Below are 18,222 nucleotides of genomic sequence, written 5' to 3'. Positions count from 1 at the left end.
CTTACGGGATTGAATACAATGACTTCACCCTGATGTTGGTGAGTGTTTTGCAGAGATCTGTGAACATTTTCCACACTCGTGAAATACAAACATGGAGTTCAGTCATCTGATCTGGACAGAGCTGCCAGGTGTTGGTTGTAAGACCTTACAGTAACCATATTCTTTTTGACATAGAGAGCTGGAACACACACAATCAACATCTTATTAATCAAATATTTGTACCTGGTCTGAAATAGCACCATTAGATCGACTTGGGTTTACCTAGGTTAAAATGTATATACCTTATGTAAGGTCATATAAACTGTTAAAATATCCAACTTGCATTCCACAAACTCAGGCCAAACACTTGTTATGCTTAGATAAAAGTGAATTTAATCAATTTACGTAATATCTTCAATAAGCATAGCATTTGTTTTTACACCAAGACATACAGTAACATCATTTGCATATTACTAATGCAATGCGATATGCATTTTTATCACAAAACGGCACAAATTCAGAACATTGTGATGTACACAAACATTTAACACAAGCTTGAATGACTCACTAGTTTGATAAGTGAGGATTTAGCTCCATAGCTCTTTAAAATGATCACAATAAAACATTGGAAAAAAGAGACTTGAAACGTCTCAGGTAAACAACCAATTGATAGCACTAATAACAGATTGAGTCGCAAAAATAGCTGTTTATATATATAATTATATAGCAGCATGAGCTTTCACCTGTAAATACCGGAGAAGCACACAGCACTGATAAGGTATCTTATTGTTGCTTCAGAAATATATTTGATTTGTGTTCCATTTAGGTTTATAGTTATATCAGCTAGTTATGCACGAAAAGTACAAATCCAATTGCAGATAGCTGTAGTTTGGGTATTTGATTCTAATGGTCTAAGGAATACAGGTGGCAGAATGTATATCTATCACAGGTTGGAGAGGCTATTTTGTGTGTGTGTGTCAATGTGTAAGAGGTATGTACAATTCTCAAACTGATTTTGTGCGAATGGTATTGTTTAAATCTTATGTGCATGAGGAAACCATTATAACAGATTGTTTAAATGGACAACCAAACAACAAATCCCAAAGTAGTGTACTATATAGGGAATAGGGTGCTATTTGAGAAGCAACCCAAGTAGCTTATCTAGATGTTATCTTTATATTGTCACTGTTGGTTATTTTAATTCCTTGTCAAGTTGCTTTGATTGGCAAACTACTTCACCACTCACATCCCAAGTGAAACAGGCACCAGTAACACAGCTATTGGAATCCCCTGCACTGCACTGTACAACATCCAAGCCATTACAAGAAGTAAACAGGCAAAGTGATTGTAAATAAAGCTTCAAAGGCAAGATACATGTACCATGAACATTCACTAAATCAGCCTCTGATCAGACATAACAGTCATGTTCAATTGACAAAGGCATCCTGAATTTTCTCTGACAATGTTGAGCTTTTAACAATGTGTGTTTTCTTTCCTCAGCAGTGCTTCAAACCCCTCTGTTCCACCACCATGGCAATCTGTTTGATCATGTTGTCAGTTTCTCAGTCGCTCTCTCCTGTTCTGCCCTTTAGTTCTGCTGTCATTAGTTGTTAATCAAGGTAGAAAATAACACTCCTGGCCTTGACTGGGAACTCTCTAATGAGAAGCTATTTCCCCAGTGTCAATCTGTCAAGTCTGTCCAAGAGGCCCCTATAGCGGCTAGTTACCAGGCTCCCAACTGTCCCCACACACGCACCAGCACAGTCTTTCTCTGGGCCACTAGTCAATGGCAGAGATCAAGACGTGCCCCTTCACCTGGCCTTCACCTGCTTCTCTATTCAAACCTACGTTCCACTTCTGTGTGGATATGCCAATGGGATTTTGCCTCAAAGGTTGCATACAATAATGAAGTTCTAGCTTTTAGATGTTCTCAGAAGAGCATGTGTTCAATCATGGCAAGATACACAACAACGGGTAAGGAATTATGAACAATGGACATTTCTAAAAAAACGTCTTTGTCAAATTGTGAACATGTGTTGCCTGTCCTGGAAACTATTGTGGAAACACCTCGTAGTGATATCTGAAATATTGGCATTTTAGACATCCAAGCCACACCATAAAAAATGTCACACCTAGTATCCCTTTTTGGGGGGGAATATAATATTTTATTTCATTTCTCTATTTCTTGCACGCCCAATATGGAAAGGGGTATCCGGATCCAAAAGTAAAGAGTGTATTTGTCTCTGTATATATTTTTTTAAACGGAGGAAGGAGACATGGCTGCACATTCCTCATTATATGAAGTATCAACCCCAGGACTATTGGTAGGCGAAGCCAGGACTATTGGTAGGCGCTAACCCCATGACTATTACGGGATGCTGGGAACAGTTTTCTGTTCTGTTTTTTATTTTATGCCGTAAACACAAAGCAACAACAATAAGTCAGTCAAGTCATTCAAATCACTTTCAGTTGTGATCGAGTATAGAGTATCTAATATAAATAAGACACTGATCACTCCATGGCAGATCATTATCACTATAAATGAATCTCAAACAAAACCGTGCTAGCCTAGCAAGTATTTCAACTTATTTCCAAGCATTTATCTTCGTAGATCTCACATTTATATATGCTATATCAAAAACATTTTAAGCAATTCTTTTTATTTTTTTAAATGTTCATATAAGGTTAAAGCTGCAAAGGTTTAACAGTCTGATGTCTTCAGGTAAATGGTTTCATTTCAAAGAGTGACGCAGCCAAGCCTTAGCCTAGGAGTGAGACGAATTATGTCCATCTCTAGGTCACCGCTGCTCTTCATTTTCACAGAGCCTTTATTCATTTCATAGTCACACTGTAATGTCAGACTTATTATTCACTCTTGCCCTGTGGCAAAATGTCTTAAAAAACAAATGTTCCATATCAGACAGGATCATACCAGGCAACTCAGTACCAAAATATACTTTTTGCACATAAATGAAAGCCACTAAATATGTGGGCTTAAAAGCGCTGTGGATTTGCCATCTGAATGACTTGGCAAAAAGAACAAAGAGTTTAGGAAATTCTTTAAAAAGTCAGTTAAAGCGTATTAAGCCAGCTTGGCTCAAACATATTCTACAAGGTCTTAGGAATGTCCTACTTTTGCCCGACTATGCATGTATCCACTGACCACCCACATTGGTCCATAGGAGCTTCAGATGTATGCATGTATACAACAAAACCACTTGTAAACAAGAACAAGCTAAACTGTTCAACCACAGACAACATCTTTAGGTTGAGTAGCCATATAAGTATATATGCATTCCAAGTGTTTTTCCTGTCTCATCATAGTTTACGTCTGCTTCAAGTGGTGATACTAGGGTGTAGTTTGGTCAGTCATCCAATCTGTAACACTTATGTAAATGTCTTATCTTCTGCCATGTAAATCAATCGGACATACTCCAAAGCGGGATGCCTCTTTGGTGTCAGTATAACACAAGGTGGTTGTTAAGCATGTTCTTTTGTTTAGCTGCCCCAAGTCAAGAAATAAATAACAAGAGTAGAGAAAAGCCCAAACTGGCTACCACACCCGACATTTCATCTCAGGATTCATGGGAGTACCCGGTTTGCACTGGAATGCATCAGAGAATGCTCCAAAATTCTGTAGGGAGCCGAGTACCCTGTGAGAGAAGATAGGTAAAGAGTGTTAACCGATTGACAGAAAATACTGTATGATGGAATAGCCAAGTGCTACATTTTTACTGTTGGTCGTTACCTGTATTCCAGGGGACTGTGGGAGTCAGTCTTGATGCACTGGCTGGCATATTCAGGCCGATAGGCACCACACCATACCTGGAGGAGAAAGATGTATCACTAATTAAATCAATTCAAGTTCGAAACAGTAAAAGCACATTTCTTTTCTCAGCTACATGTGTTCGCATTTTACCAGTGCTGATATTTTTTGCCTGAATATACAGTAAGTGTAAACCATAAAATGATCATGAAATTGATATGCCTGAGAAAAGTATTTTTTCCAAAGTGCCTTTCGACAGCCCAACTGAATAATCCCAGCAGGGATTTTGTTTGGCTGTTATGCAGACTTTGGCTTTTGACCTGGTTTTGGATAAGGACTATAAAACACTAGTCTGGCTTTGCTCTTGCCTTGTTTTCCCTGGCACTGCGGTGGTCTTTAAAAACATTCTGTACCCCTAGGTAGGTCGCTTGATATAGTCATGATCTGGTGTAGTTTTAAACTCCTTGGTCCAATTGTTTATCTCTTGAAAACCAAGTATTTAGGAAAATATAATCTCTTTGTGTTTTTGTTCTCAATGGTCTGTGGACAGCAGTGGAGGAGGGACGCTAATATAGCTTTTAGGTCCCATGGTGTAATAAAGGTTGAGAAACAGTGGCCTACTTTAGACCAGGGTTTCCCAACCTCGGTTAGCACTACACAGCTGATTCAAATAACCAACTCATCATCAAGCTTTGATTATTTTAATCAGCTGTGTAGTGCTAGGCGCAGGGGTGGGCAACTCCAGTCCTCGAGGGCCTGATTGGTGTCACACTGTTTCTCCATCGCTAGCAAACACAGCTGATTAATCAAATTGCATTCTAAACTGAAGATCATGATTAGGTGATTATTGGAGTCAGGTGAGTTAGCTGGGGCAAAACTGTGACACCAATCAGGCCCTTGAGGACTGGAGTTGCCCACCCCTGTAGGGGAATCCTGCTTTAGACTACTCAATTTATTAAAATGGGAGCTTACTCACTTGGGCAAAGTTAAGGAAAAAAAGTTGCTTGTGGTCCATGTCCAGACCAGGTAAACGAAGCTCTTCTCCTTCTCTCTCCACCCACTTCATATAGGCCTGACCACAAACATAAAAAACATACAAATATAAAATATAATTAGTATTTAGTCAGAGATTTTTTGTTGTTGTTATGAAGTGGTTCATTGTGTTTTATGGGGGTTGAATGCGTTTTGTCAGGGTGCTATGATTGTGTCGCACCTTGTAAGCTTGCCGAACTCCTCCGTTGTCTGCGATGTTCTCCCCCAAAGTACTAATTCCACTGACCTGAGGTAACACAGAGACAGTCATTAAAGTCCTACTCCAGTCTCCTTTTCACCTCATTTAACACCTGATTTAGGTTGTCTTAAGTGTTTGTACATAAAATATTGGAAAAAGTTCCAAAAATCATCGTAGGACGTATTTAACACACACACATTTTAATCAAATCTATTTATATAGCTGATATCTCAAAGTGCTGTACAGAAACCCAACCTAAAACCCCAAACAGCAAGCAATGCAGGTGTAGAAGCACGGTGGCTAGGAAAAACTCCCTAGAAAGGCCGGAACCTAGGAAGAAACCTAGAGAGGAACAAGGCTCTGAGGGGTGGCCGGCCCACTTCTGGCCGTGCCGGGTGGAGATTATAACAGAACATGGCCAAGATGTTCAAATGTTCCTAAATGACCAGCATGGTCAAATAATAATAGTAGTTGTCGAGGGTGCAGCAAGTCAGCACCTCAGGAGTAAATGTCAGTTGGCTTTTCATAGCTGATCATTAAGAGTATCTCTACCGCTCCTGCTGTCTCTAGGGAGTTGAAAACAGCAGGTCTGGGACAGGTAGCACGTCCGGTGAACAGGTCAGGGTTCCATAGCCGCAGGCAGAACAGTTGAAACTGGGGCAGCAGCACGGCAGCTAAATGGTAAACACTCAATCGAGGTTCTTTCAAAAAGAAATCTAGCATCTTCTATAATCTTTAGTTTTAGTCATTAAACCAAAATACATATAACATTTTGCCCATGCTTCTGCTACATTGGGAAACTCACATTTTGTCCTCCTGCAAGCTTCCAGTTGAAGTTGCCATATTGTTGCACCATGCACTGTGACTGGTCCTTAAAGTGCTCAGCAGAATAATTACTCCACCAGTTAAGCATGTTACCATCCTTGTCAAAATTACGGCCTGTTTTTGAAAGATATAATGTGGAATTAATTGTGATGCAATCTCTTTGACATTTTCCCATTAATTAATGCTCTATACTAAAAATGATTTTGCAACACATTGGACACAGACATGGACAGTGACTGTAAATATGAGGACTGCCTCACCATTGTCATCAAACCCGTGGGTGATCTCATGTCCAATAACCATCCCTATTCCACCAAAGTTCAGGGCCTGGAGCTGCTGCTTACTGAAGAAAGGAGGCTGCAGGATACCGGCAGGGAATACTAGGAAAAGGGACAGAGAGAATCGTACAAGGAACAGATTGGGCCAAATGAACTAAGACCGTCTATGATCGTTATGATGGAAACTAATGTTGGTGCTTTTCTTTTTACCAATTTTTGTGTTCTATGTTTGTGCTTTTCTAATAACCGTTTTCATGCAAGTGACTGATAGAATGAACCTTCATGATCAGTATCTGCAATTTGGCAGTACGCCCAGACCCTTATTTTGAGAACGAAAGATACAGTGCCTTGCAAAAGTATTCACCCCCCTTGGCGTTTTTCCTATTTTGTTGCATTACAACCTGTCATTTCAATGTATTTTTATTTGGATTTCATGTAATGGACATACACAAAATAGTCCGAATTGGTGAAGTGAAATTTAAAAAATAACTTATAAATAAATAAATAAAACATGGAAAAGTGGTGCGTGCATATGTATTCACCCCCTTTGACATGAAGCCCCTAAATAAGATCTGGTGCAACCAATTACCTTCAGAAGTCACATAATTAGTTAGATTGCACACAGGTGGACTTTAAGTGTCACATGATCTGTCACATGATCTCAGTGTGTATATATATATATATATATATATATATATATATATATAAATATAATCTGTTCTGAAAGGCCCCAGAGTCTGCAACACCACTATGCAAGGGGCACCACCAAGCAAGCGACACCATGAAGATCAAGGAGCTCTCCAAACAGGTCAAGGATGAAGTTGTGAAGAAGTACAGATCAGGGTTGGGTTTAAAAAATATATCTGCAACTTTGAACATCCCACAGAGCACCATTAAATCCATTATTAAAAAATGGAAAGAATATTGCACCCCAATAAACCTGCCAAGAGAGGGCCGCCCACCAAAACTCATAGACCAGGCAAGGAGGGAATTAATCAGAGAGGCAACAAAGAGACCAAAGATAACCCTGAAGTAGCGGCAAAGCTCCACAGCGGACATTGGAGTATCTGTCCATAGGACCACTTTAAGCTGTACACTCCACAGAGCTGGGCTTTACGGAAGAGTGGCCAGAAAAAAGCCATCTCTTAAAGAAATAAAATTGTTGTTTGCCAAAAGGCATGTGGGAGACTCCCCAAACATATGGAAGAAGGTACTCTGGTCAGATGAGACTAAAATTGAGCTTTTTGTACATCAAGGAAAACACTATGTCTGGCGCAAACCCAACACCTCACATCACCCCGAGAACACCATCCCCACAGTGAAGCATGGTGGTGGCAGCATCATGCTGTGGGGATGTTTTTCATCGGCAGGGACTGTGAAACTGGTCAGAATTGAAGGAATGATGGATTGCACTAAATACAGAGAAATTCTTGAGGGAAACCTGTTTCAGTCTTCCAGAGACTGGGGCGGAGGTTCACCTTCCAGCAGGACAATGACCTTAAGCATACTGCTAAAGCAACACTCGACTGGTTTAAGGGGAAACATTTAAGCGTCTTGGAATGGCCTATCCATTTTAATTCCAGGTTGTAAGGCAACAAAATAGGAAAAATGCCAAGGGGGTGAATACTTTCGTAAGCCACTGTATCTGAGTTTCAAGGTCTCAGCTTAGAGAAGAAGCCTCGTGAGGTATTGATCTGTCACATGCATGACCCAATATTGGTCGGATGAATTAATTATAGATAAGCTAAATCATGCAAATATGACTTGTCTGCATCATATAAGAGAATTAATGACTGCCCCGTGAGAGCTCCTGACAGACGTTCACTATGGTGCATCAAGTTTGTTGGAACCTCTTCAGCACGCTGATAATAAACAATGATTCATTTATGATTGCCTTTGAGTGTCCCTGTGTAAAGATTTCCACAAAATATTGACGTCACAAACTGGATTATTCATTCTGCCTGCCGAGCTTTCCAGTGGGGGGGAGGCATTGTATGACGCATGAGGGAAATTCCTGTCTGACCAAAAGAGGACAAGACCCGCCCAAACCAGAGCCTTACTATGAGCTGCCCAGGAGGAGATGTATCATCCGCGAACAACTGATTTCAGTAAGCCAATTATAAATTAATCAGTATAAAAAATAAATTATACAAAATAAAATGAAGGCGACCAATGCATAAAAAGGTACTCATATTCTTATAGAGAGAAGGCTATTCACTAGTCTAACGAGAAGACTAGAGCGAGGACGTAACGATACCATGGAAAGCCTCGCTGACAGCTGTCTACAGGCATTTATAATAAATATCTACAGTTGAAGTCGGAAGTTTACATACACTTAGGTTGGAGTCATTAAAACTTGTTTTTCAACCACTCCACAAATTTCTTGTTAACAAACTATAGTTTTGGCAAGTCGGTTAGGACATCTACTTTGTGCATGACACAAGTAATTTTTCCAACAATTATTTACAGACAGATTATTTCACTTATAATTCACTGTATCACAATTCCAGAGGGTCAGAAGTTTACATACACTAAGTTGACTGTGCCTTTAAACAGCTTGGAAAATTCCCAAAAATTGTCATGCTTTAGAAGCTTCTGATAGGCTAATTGACATAATTTGAGTCAATTGGAGGTGTACCTGTGGCTGTAATTCAAGGCCTACCTTGAAACGCAGTGCCTCTTTGCTTGACATCATGGGAAAATCAAAAGAAATCAGCCAAGACGTCAGAAAAAAATTGACTATGGTTTGCAACTGCACATGGGGACAAAGATCGTACTTTTTGGAGAAATATCCTCTGGTCTGATGAAACAAAAATAGAACTGTTTGGACATAATGACCATCATTATGTTTGGAGGAAAAAGGGGGAGGCTTGCAAGCCGAAGAGCACAATCGCAACCGTGAAGCACGGGGGTGGCAGCATCATGTTGTGGGGGTGCTTTGCTGCAGGAGGGACTGGTGCACTTCACAAAATAGATGGCAGCATGAGGCAGGAAAATTATGTGGATATATTGAAGCAACATCTCAAGATATCAGTCAGAAAGTTCAAGCTTGGTCGCAAATGGGTCTTCCAAATGGACAATGACCCCAAGCATACTTCCAAAGTTGTGGCAAAATGGCTTAAGGACAACAAAGTCAAGGATTTGGAGTGGCCATCACAAAGCCCTGACCTCAATCCTATAGAAAATGTGTGGGCAGAACTGAAAAAGCGTGTGCGAGCAAGGAGGCCTACAAAACTGACTGTTACACCAGCTCTGTCAGTAGGAATGGGCCAAAATTCACCCAACTTATTGTGGGAAGGCTACCCATAACGTTTGACCCAAGTTAAACAATTTAAAGTCAATGCTACCAAATACTAATTGAGTATACTTCTAACCCACTGGGAATGTGATGAAATAAATAAAAGCTGAAATAAATAATTCTCTAGTATTATATTCACATTCTTAAAATAAAGTGATGATCCTAACTGACCTAAAACGGGGAAGTTTTTCTCAGATTAAATGTCAGGAATTGTGAAAAACTGAGTTTAAATGTATTTGGCTAAGGTGTACAGTATGTAAACTTCTGACTTCCACTGTATGTACAGGATATACATATTGTGCATAGAAAGTAATGACAAGAGAATTGTTGAAGATGCACATGGGTAATAAGGGAGATTATAGAGTGTGTTTGGGAATAGTACTAAGTGGATCTGAAAGTTGTGTGATTGTGAGAAATGTCTTATTAAACTGATTGAAATTTGTATGATTGAAATTTGGATAATAAATCGATTGACATGATTACTATTACGTTTGAAATTTGGATATTAAGAGTGATTGAAATATGATAATAAACTGATTTGAAAATTGGATTATAAGAGATTGAAATTTAGCTGTAAATTACTGAGTGAATGAGAGCTGTCAGGGGACTAGCTCACGTGTGAAAGAGGTGAATGAATGCCCCAACCAGTTCTGTGAATTGAGTTTTTCAGTCTGTAACGTTATCTAGGGTTTTGTCCACCACCACCCGTTGGATCTACAGGTGGAGGATAACATGATAAGTAACGAGGATTACATGATAACATGTCTCAGAGGATAACGTGATTACACGTCTCATTAGTAACAAGGATAACATGTCTCTGATGGTAACATGCCTTTAGAATACATGAGGATAACATGACTCATCAGTGGAGTTTGATGGTACAACGTTATTATATATGTGGAGATATGAAAGGAGAAAGTACTATTCCCAAATATTCTGTTAAATAGAGCACTAGAGTGAATATTCAAACCCCTGTATGAATAGAACACTGGTGTAGAGGAGGAATTTGTGATGTAAAACATGTGTGTAATGGGTTACTAGAGAAAAGTAACATAATATTGAGTATAATGGGTTACTAGAGATAAAGTAACATAATATTGAGTATAATGGGTTACTAGAGATAAGGTAACATAATATTGAGTATAATGGGTTACTAGAGATAAAGTAACATAATATTGAGTATAATGGGTTACTAGAGATAAAGTAACATAATATTGAGTATAATGGGTTACTAGAGATAAAGTAACATAATATTGAGTATAATGGGTTACTAGAGATAAAGTAACATAATATTGAGTATAATGGGTTACTAGAGATAAAGTAACATAATATTGAGTATAATGGGTTACTAGAGATAAAGTAACATAATATTGAGTATAATGGGTTACTAGAGATAAGGTAACATAATATTGAGTATAATGGGTTACTAGAGAAAAGTAACATAATATTGAGTATAATGGGTTACTAGAGATAAAGTAACATAATATTGAGTATAATGGGTTACTAGAGATAAAGTAACATAATATTGAGTATAATGGGTTACTAGAGATAAAGTAACATAATATTGAGTATACTGGGTTACTAGAGATAAGGTAACATAATATTGAGTATAATGGGTTACTAGAGATAAAGTAACATAATATTGAGTATAATGGGTTACTAGAGATAAAGTAACATAATATTGAGTATAATGGGTTACTAGAGATAAGGTAACATAATATTGAGTATAATGGGTTACTAGAGATAAAGTAACATAATATTGAGTATACTGGGTTACTAGAGATAAAGTAACATAATATTGAGTATAATGGGTTACTAGAGATAAAGTAACATAATATTGAGTATAATGGGTTACTAGAGATAAAGTAACATCATATTGAGTATAATGGGTTACTAGAGATAAAGTAACATAATATTGAGTATAATGGGTTACTAGAGAAAAGTAACATCATATTGAGTATAATGGGTTACTAGAGATAAAGTAACATAATATTGAGTATAATGGGTTACTAGAGAAAAGTAACATCATATTGAGTATAATGGGTTACTAGAGATAAAGTAACATAATATTGAGTATAATGGGTTACTAGAGAAAAGTAACATAATATTGAGTATAATGGGTTACTAGAGATAAAGTAACATAATATTGAGTATAATGGGTTACTAGAGATAAAGTAACATAATATTGAGTATAATGAGTTACTAGAGATAAAGTAACATAATATTGAGTATAATGGGTTACTAGAGAAAAGTAACATAATATTGAGTATAATGGGTTACTAGAGATAAAGTAACATAATATTGAGTATAATGGGTTACTAGAGATAAGGTAACATAATATTGAGTATAATGGGTTACTAGAGAAAAGTAACATCATATTGAGTATAATGGGTTACTAGAGATAAAGTAACATAATATTGAGTATAATGGGTTACTAGAGAAAAGTAACATCATATTGAGTATAATGGGTTACTAGAAATCTGATGAAGTATCAATAGAAATAATAATAATATATAACTTGCACACCCACACATCAATGTGCTTAAGTGGTGTAAAAAATTTGGAGTAATCTTCAATGGTCCCTTTATGGATCATTTGATAAAGATACGGTTAAAGCATTGTACGGGACTTGAATTAAACCTAACCAATAACACTATAAATGCTTATGAGACTTCCTCCACCTTGGTAATACATTTTGAAATAAATCCCATACCCTGTTAAATAGACCCAATGATTTTCTGTATTCACCTACTCAACCATTTAACTTGCTAGCTAGAGACTTATTATGGACAGAGCACCATGCCATCTACAGGGGACTGATAGACCATGCCAGCTCAGTTAATACGTATTGATCCCTCCAAAGCATTACATGTTAATCTTAAAATAATAGACATTTAATAAGTGTGAAGCAGAAAGTGAATATCCAACAGAAATTTGAAATAAATATATAGAGTAACATTGTTAGGGTCGACTAAAATGAAAACAATGCCTTCCAATATGGATAAAGTTATCATATTTGTTTTGTTTTAAACCTTGCAATGGGGGAAAAGCAGAATGTTGTTTGAGAGTGATCCATGTGTATTAGTAATAGTAGATTAATGCAACCGCTGTGTCAGATTTTTTTTAAACTTGACGGAAAAAGCATAATCTGAGAACGGTGCTCAGAGTCCAATCCAGCAAAGAAATATCCGCCATGTTGGAGTCAACAGAAGTTAGAAATAACACTATAAATATTCACTTACCTTTGATGATCTTCATCAGAAGGCACTCCCAGGAATCCCAGTTCGACAATAAATGACTGATTTGTTCCATAAAGTCCATCATTTATGTCCAAATATCCACTTGTTGTTAGCGTTTTCAGCCCAGTAATCCATCTTCATGAGGCGCGAGCACTTCATCCAGACAAAAACTCGAAAAGTTCTGTTACAGGTCGTAGAAACAAGTCAAACGATGTATGGAATCAATCTTTAGGATGTTTTTAACATAAAACATCAATAATGTTCCAACCGGAGAATTCCTATGTCTGAAGAAAAGCACTGGAACGAGAGCTAACTCTGTCGGGAGCGCGCGTCACGAGCCTGAGACACTCTGCCAGACTACTGACTCATTCAGCTCCCATTCCCCCCTCCTTTATAGCAGAAGCCTGAAACAGTTTCTAAAGACGGTTGACATCTAGTGGAAGCCGTAGGAAGTGCAACTTGACTCCATAGACACTATGTATTCGGTAGGCCAAGCTTTGAAAAACTACAAACCTCAGATTTCCCACTTCCTGGTTGGATTTTTCTCAGGTTTTCGCCTGCCATATGAGTTCTGTTATACTCACAGACATCATTCAAACAGTTTTAGAAACTTCAGAGTGTTTTCTATCCAATACTAATAATAATATGCATATATTAGCATCTGGGACAGAGTACGAGGCAGTTCACTCTGGGCATGCTATTCATCCAAAAGTGAAAATGCTGCCCCCTATCCCAAAAAGGTTTAGAGTTCTTCCTATTGGGAAGGGAGTCCTAGTTGAAGGAAACTGATATGGAGACTCGTGAAAATAACAAAGTGAATGGTAAATAGGCTTTCAAATTGCACTCCAATAATGCAATATCTTAGTAATTTGAAGAAGTAAGAGGGATCGAGCATTGGGAATGATATTAAATTAGAGGCTGCTAGTCATCTAAAACAATATTATGTTTCCATTACATGGAACTGTGTCCAGTGACTTGCCTCTTTAAATAAAAATGTTAAAATGTAAGTAAGGAATATAATCTAAAACAATTTAAAAAATCCATTACGTGGAACTGTATCCAGAATGAAGTAGATCTTAGTAAATGTTTTAGTACCGAATATTGAGTTGATAAGCCAGCATTAACTTTTTGAAGGTCCTAGTAGATTTCATTTTTTGACTAGTTTTATGTCCCAGGGACAGTTTGTACAGAATTGTATGTTAATGCAACAGGTCAAAATGACAAGGTTACAAGAGAGGGGCTCTGGGATTGTTTACTTTAGAAAGTGCCTATTCAGCTTGACGGGACACTGCATCATCATCATCAAGTCTGAAGTATAATTATGTATACGACTGATGGAATGTCCACTACCAAGTTTTTTTTAACATATTTATCAATTATTGTTTTCTTTTGTTTTTTTCACCAACCAGGTAGGCTAGTTGAGAAAAAAGTTCTCATTTACAACTGCAACCTGGCCAAGACAAAGCAAAGCAGTGTGACACAGACAACAACACAGAGTTACACATGGAGTAAACAATAAACAAGCCAATAACACAAACAAGTCAATGACACAGTAGAGAAAAGAAAGTCTATATACAGTGTGTGCAAAAAAGCATGAGGAGGTAGGCAATAAATAGGCCATAGGAGCGAATAATTACAATTTAGCAGATTAACACTGGAGTGATAAATGAGCAGATGATGATGTGCAAGTAGAGATACTGGTGTGCAAAAGAGCAGAAAAGTAAATCAAATAAAAACAGTATGGGGATGAGGTAGATAGATTAGGTGGGCTATTTACAGATGGACTATGTACAGCTGCAGTGATCGGTTAGCTGCTCAGATAGTTTATGTTTAAAGTTGGTGAGGGAAATAAAAGTCTCCAACTTCAGCGATTTTTGCAATTCGTTCCAGTCACTGGCAGCAGGGAATTGGAAGGAAAGGCGGCCAAATGAGGTGTTGGCTTTGGGGATGATCAGTGAGATATACCTGCTGGAATGTGTGCTCCAATCTTTAGGGATCTCGGACGATACAAAAGAGAGGTTGAACAGGCTGGTAATAGGGGTTGCAACAATGGCGGCGGATAGTTTTAGAAAGAGAGGGTCCAGATTGTCTAGCCCCGCTGATTTGTACTGGTCCAGGTTCTGTATCTCTCCCTTTGAAAGCCTTCCTAAGGCAAGTGCCTTGGGAGAGCAGTTAAAGCTACCCGGATCCAGCTGTTAAGGGAGCTCCCAAATTAAGTTAGGCCTGGCCATTTTAGTTTGTTTTTACCCTATGATTTTTTCCACACACGCCAGCACCCACACACAACCCACCTACTCACAGGTTAGAAAGGATGCTGTACACAAATGACATTTTCTGAAGTTTCTATTGTCAGCGTTTTGGTTGCACACATGTAAATTATCTTGATAAGAAATGTACTGAATAACCCAATGTAAGCCTGATACACAAAATGTTTGAAATATATTTAAATAATGTCTAAGGTACAGGAAAACAAACACTCACTGAATTGGGCTGACTGACCTTGGACCTCTGTTCTGACTTCCTGGGGAGGCCTGATCACCTGCACTAGAAATACTAGAGAATTGAGTGAGATTTAAATGGGCTATGTAAACTCTAATAATTAAGAAAAAGTTTATCATTTATCAATCGTCCTATGTGTGATTCGGACCACGAGAAAGACAGAGGGAGAGAGCACTGCCCCTGAATCAGGAACACCTGTCTCTAGTCTATTTTACCATTACCTTTTGGGATACAATTATTTCCTGATGGAGTTATCAAGAGTTTTAATTCTAATTTGATTTGTTATTCTAATTAGTTTATTTTTTATTTAACAGGCAGTATTGTTGTTTTCTTGGACGCATGAATCACGATGTGAGTCATGTCCAAAGGGGAATTACCAGTCCCCTGGGCCTTTGGTAAATATGCAAATCGTTTTTCTACACATGCCTGCCAGTAAAAGGAAAAAGATGGTGGGAATGGTTGACAGTTACTCCAAATGGACTGAAGTTTTCTCCAACTCGAGTGATATATTTGTATTGCTGTTGTTGTTTTGTTTTCTTTGTTTTTGTCTTGCTTCAATAACAAATCTCACCAGATTGGGTCTGCTGGATGGTCGTGATTTCTCCCTAAGGATTCTCCCTTAGCCCTCTAACTCCCTGACCCTGTAACTCTGCGATGAGATCGCCAAGATGATAGGGGAGTATAAGCCAATTTGATAAAAAAAATATTTTCAACTGTGTGTCAAGAGTATTGGTAGTCGTAATAAATTGTCATAAATGATTTACTGTATCTGGATTTCCTAAATCAGAAATGCCCTAAACTAAACTGTTGTTCTGGTCTGTCCTCTCTCGAGGTTATGGCGAAGGTGACCACAGATGGTATCTAGATGCATGGAAGGGATCATTTTACCAAGAACAGTGTGAACCTCAAACGCCCCCTAACCGGCTGAAGCAATGGCTACAATGGCGTTCAGTACGGTCCTTCACCACATCTACCGTGAGACCTGATCCGAGCCAGCACCCTGCACAAAGCATCCAGTCGAAGCTATCAACTGCCTTTTCTCTCGGGAGTGCGACATAGTTCATGTCATACTGTTGGTGTACTGGTTGAAAAATGGACAAAGACATAATGGACTGTAAAGGATTGTGGAGGCTCAGGTAAGAGACATTATCAAGGGCCATCCACTTTGAACATGTGCCATTAAGAGGACAAAATTAAACACTATCTGAAGAAGAACATGAAGAAAACGGCAGAAGGATGAGTGCCGGGAGGGTTGAGGGGGGTCAACCGTGCACGTAATTGATTTAGGCTTATCCAAAATTGTTTATTTGGGATATCAGGTTGATTGTGGAGGTCTGCAGACTGCGAAATTGAGTGTAATTTAGACTAAGAATGCATTGAGATACCAATCTGTCATTACCACAAATTGGGGCCGTGATGAGAAACGTTAATGTTAGAAAAATAAGAGAAATATACTGTATGTCAATGTAAATTTACATTCCGCCAGTATTGGTGTGTGCTAAGTTGAGGGTCTTAAATGAAAGTGATAGAAACAACGTGAAGCACTAAGGACTGTCATTCTAAAATTGGGGTATAATAAATCAATAGTTATAATTCGAATTTGGAAAGGCGAGGCTTCTATAGACAGAGCAATGCCCCTAAATTGTGAGGAGAGCCACTAGATTGTAGCTTGGGCAAACCTTGCCCCAATCTCATTCTTTTAAAGGTTGGTGTGAAACTGTTATAACATGTATTCTCTCTTCCCTGTGAAAGTCACTATGCGTGTGCCCTAGAAGAGATTCAGGAGATCTCTAGAGACGTAGAGAAAATTGGAAATGCTAAAAGAATTGCTTAAATTGGTTTTGCAAAACAGAGAGACTATCTTTTGGCAGGTCAAGGGGGCACTTGTGCAATCATTGGCGATGAATGTTGTACTTTTGTCCCAGATCACTCTTCTAATATGACTGATCTCGCCGAATACATTGCCACTGTTGCTAAGAATAATTCCCCACAACCAGAGTGGACATCTGCAACTTGGTTGGAATCCCTGTTTGGAAGTTGGGGATCCCAAATTGCCCAATGGGCTGCAACATGTTTTTTATTTTTTATTTTGTCTAAATTGTGTTATTTAACATGCTGTGTATGTGTATTCTTGATAAATTCACTCCTGCTAATAAAAGTATAACCTTTATTATGATGATAGTATTACCCTACTAATAAGAATGTATAACCCAAAATGAAGGGTTTGAAATGATCTGTGTTTTCTGTGTTGATTTCCCTTACTTTAATAGGAGTATAGAATATTTTGATATTGAAGCTAAAATCGAAATGCTTACATTAAAATGTAATGATTATTATCACACGAGATAAGAGAATGGAATGTGATGGAACATTTTATGTTGGTGCTTTTCTATTTAACAATTTCTGTGTTCATGCAAGTGACTGATTGAATGAACCCTCAATATCAGTATCTGCAATTTGGCAGAATGCCCAGACCCTTGTTTTGAGAATGAAAGTCATCTCAGTTTCAAGGTCTCAGCTTAGAGAAGAAGCCTTGTGAGGTATTGATCGGTCACATGAATGAAGTAAACGTTAATGATGAATTAATTATGAATAAGCTAAATCACTGCCCCGTGGGAGCTCCTGACAGACGTTCATTATGGTACTTCAAGTTTGTTGGAACCTCTCCATTTAAGATTGACTTTGAGTGCCCCGTGGTAGAATTTCCACATCATGCAACCTTTTATATCAAGTGAATGAAACAAAATTCTTCACATCTGACTAATCATTGCAGCATTGTCTGAGTTACATTCATTGTTGCTGGCGCCCCAAGCCAAGTCCATATTTTTTAACCACAAAGTTTGTGTGCACTGGAGCCTGAAACTATCAACAGCAGAACGGATTACCGCCAGTCATTGTTCTCAATGAGGTGAGAGTGGAGGTGAGCCAGTCCTTATGGAAAAACCACATGATTTCACATGTGGAAAATCACGTTTTGCACATGTGAAATCATGTGAAACCACGTGTTTTTGGAACAATTCACATGATGAATCTATATCCACAGTAAAACAAGTCCCATATCGACACAACCTGAAAGGCCGCTCAGCAAGGAAGAAGCCACTACTCCA

At 38.3% G+C, this 18,222-nt stretch overlaps 1 protein-coding gene across 2 annotated transcripts in view; it reads right to left on the bottom strand.

Annotated features, from left to right (window-relative positions):
• Nucleotides 1-349: 349 nt before the first annotated feature.
• The window catches only part of mmel1 (membrane metalloendopeptidase like 1), a 44,469-nt gene continuing 26,596 nt past the window's right edge, over nt 350-18,222 (bottom strand). For both annotated transcript variants that reach the window (XM_090240905.1, XM_021609387.3), the window contains exons 19-24: nt 6,062-6,181; nt 5,782-5,915; nt 4,959-5,024; nt 4,722-4,817; nt 3,728-3,804; nt 350-3,632 (exon numbers count right to left, since the gene is read on the bottom strand). In XM_090240905.1, coding sequence (XP_090097031.1) covers nt 3,533-3,632; nt 3,728-3,804; nt 4,722-4,817; nt 4,959-5,024; nt 5,782-5,915; nt 6,062-6,181 — 593 coding nt within the window. In that variant the 3' untranslated portion in view covers nt 350-3,532. The remainder of the gene's footprint in view (nt 3,633-3,727; nt 3,805-4,721; nt 4,818-4,958; nt 5,025-5,781; nt 5,916-6,061; nt 6,182-18,222) is intronic.

Source organism: Oncorhynchus mykiss, chromosome 7, assembly GCF_057628025.1.
Source record: "Oncorhynchus mykiss isolate SJ-2025 chromosome 7, ASM5762802v1, whole genome shotgun sequence".
In the NCBI taxonomy this organism is placed as follows: domain Eukaryota; kingdom Metazoa; phylum Chordata; class Actinopteri; order Salmoniformes; family Salmonidae; genus Oncorhynchus; species Oncorhynchus mykiss.
Note: the sequence above shows the minus strand (reverse complement) of the source record. Positions and strands in the feature narration are given on the sequence as shown.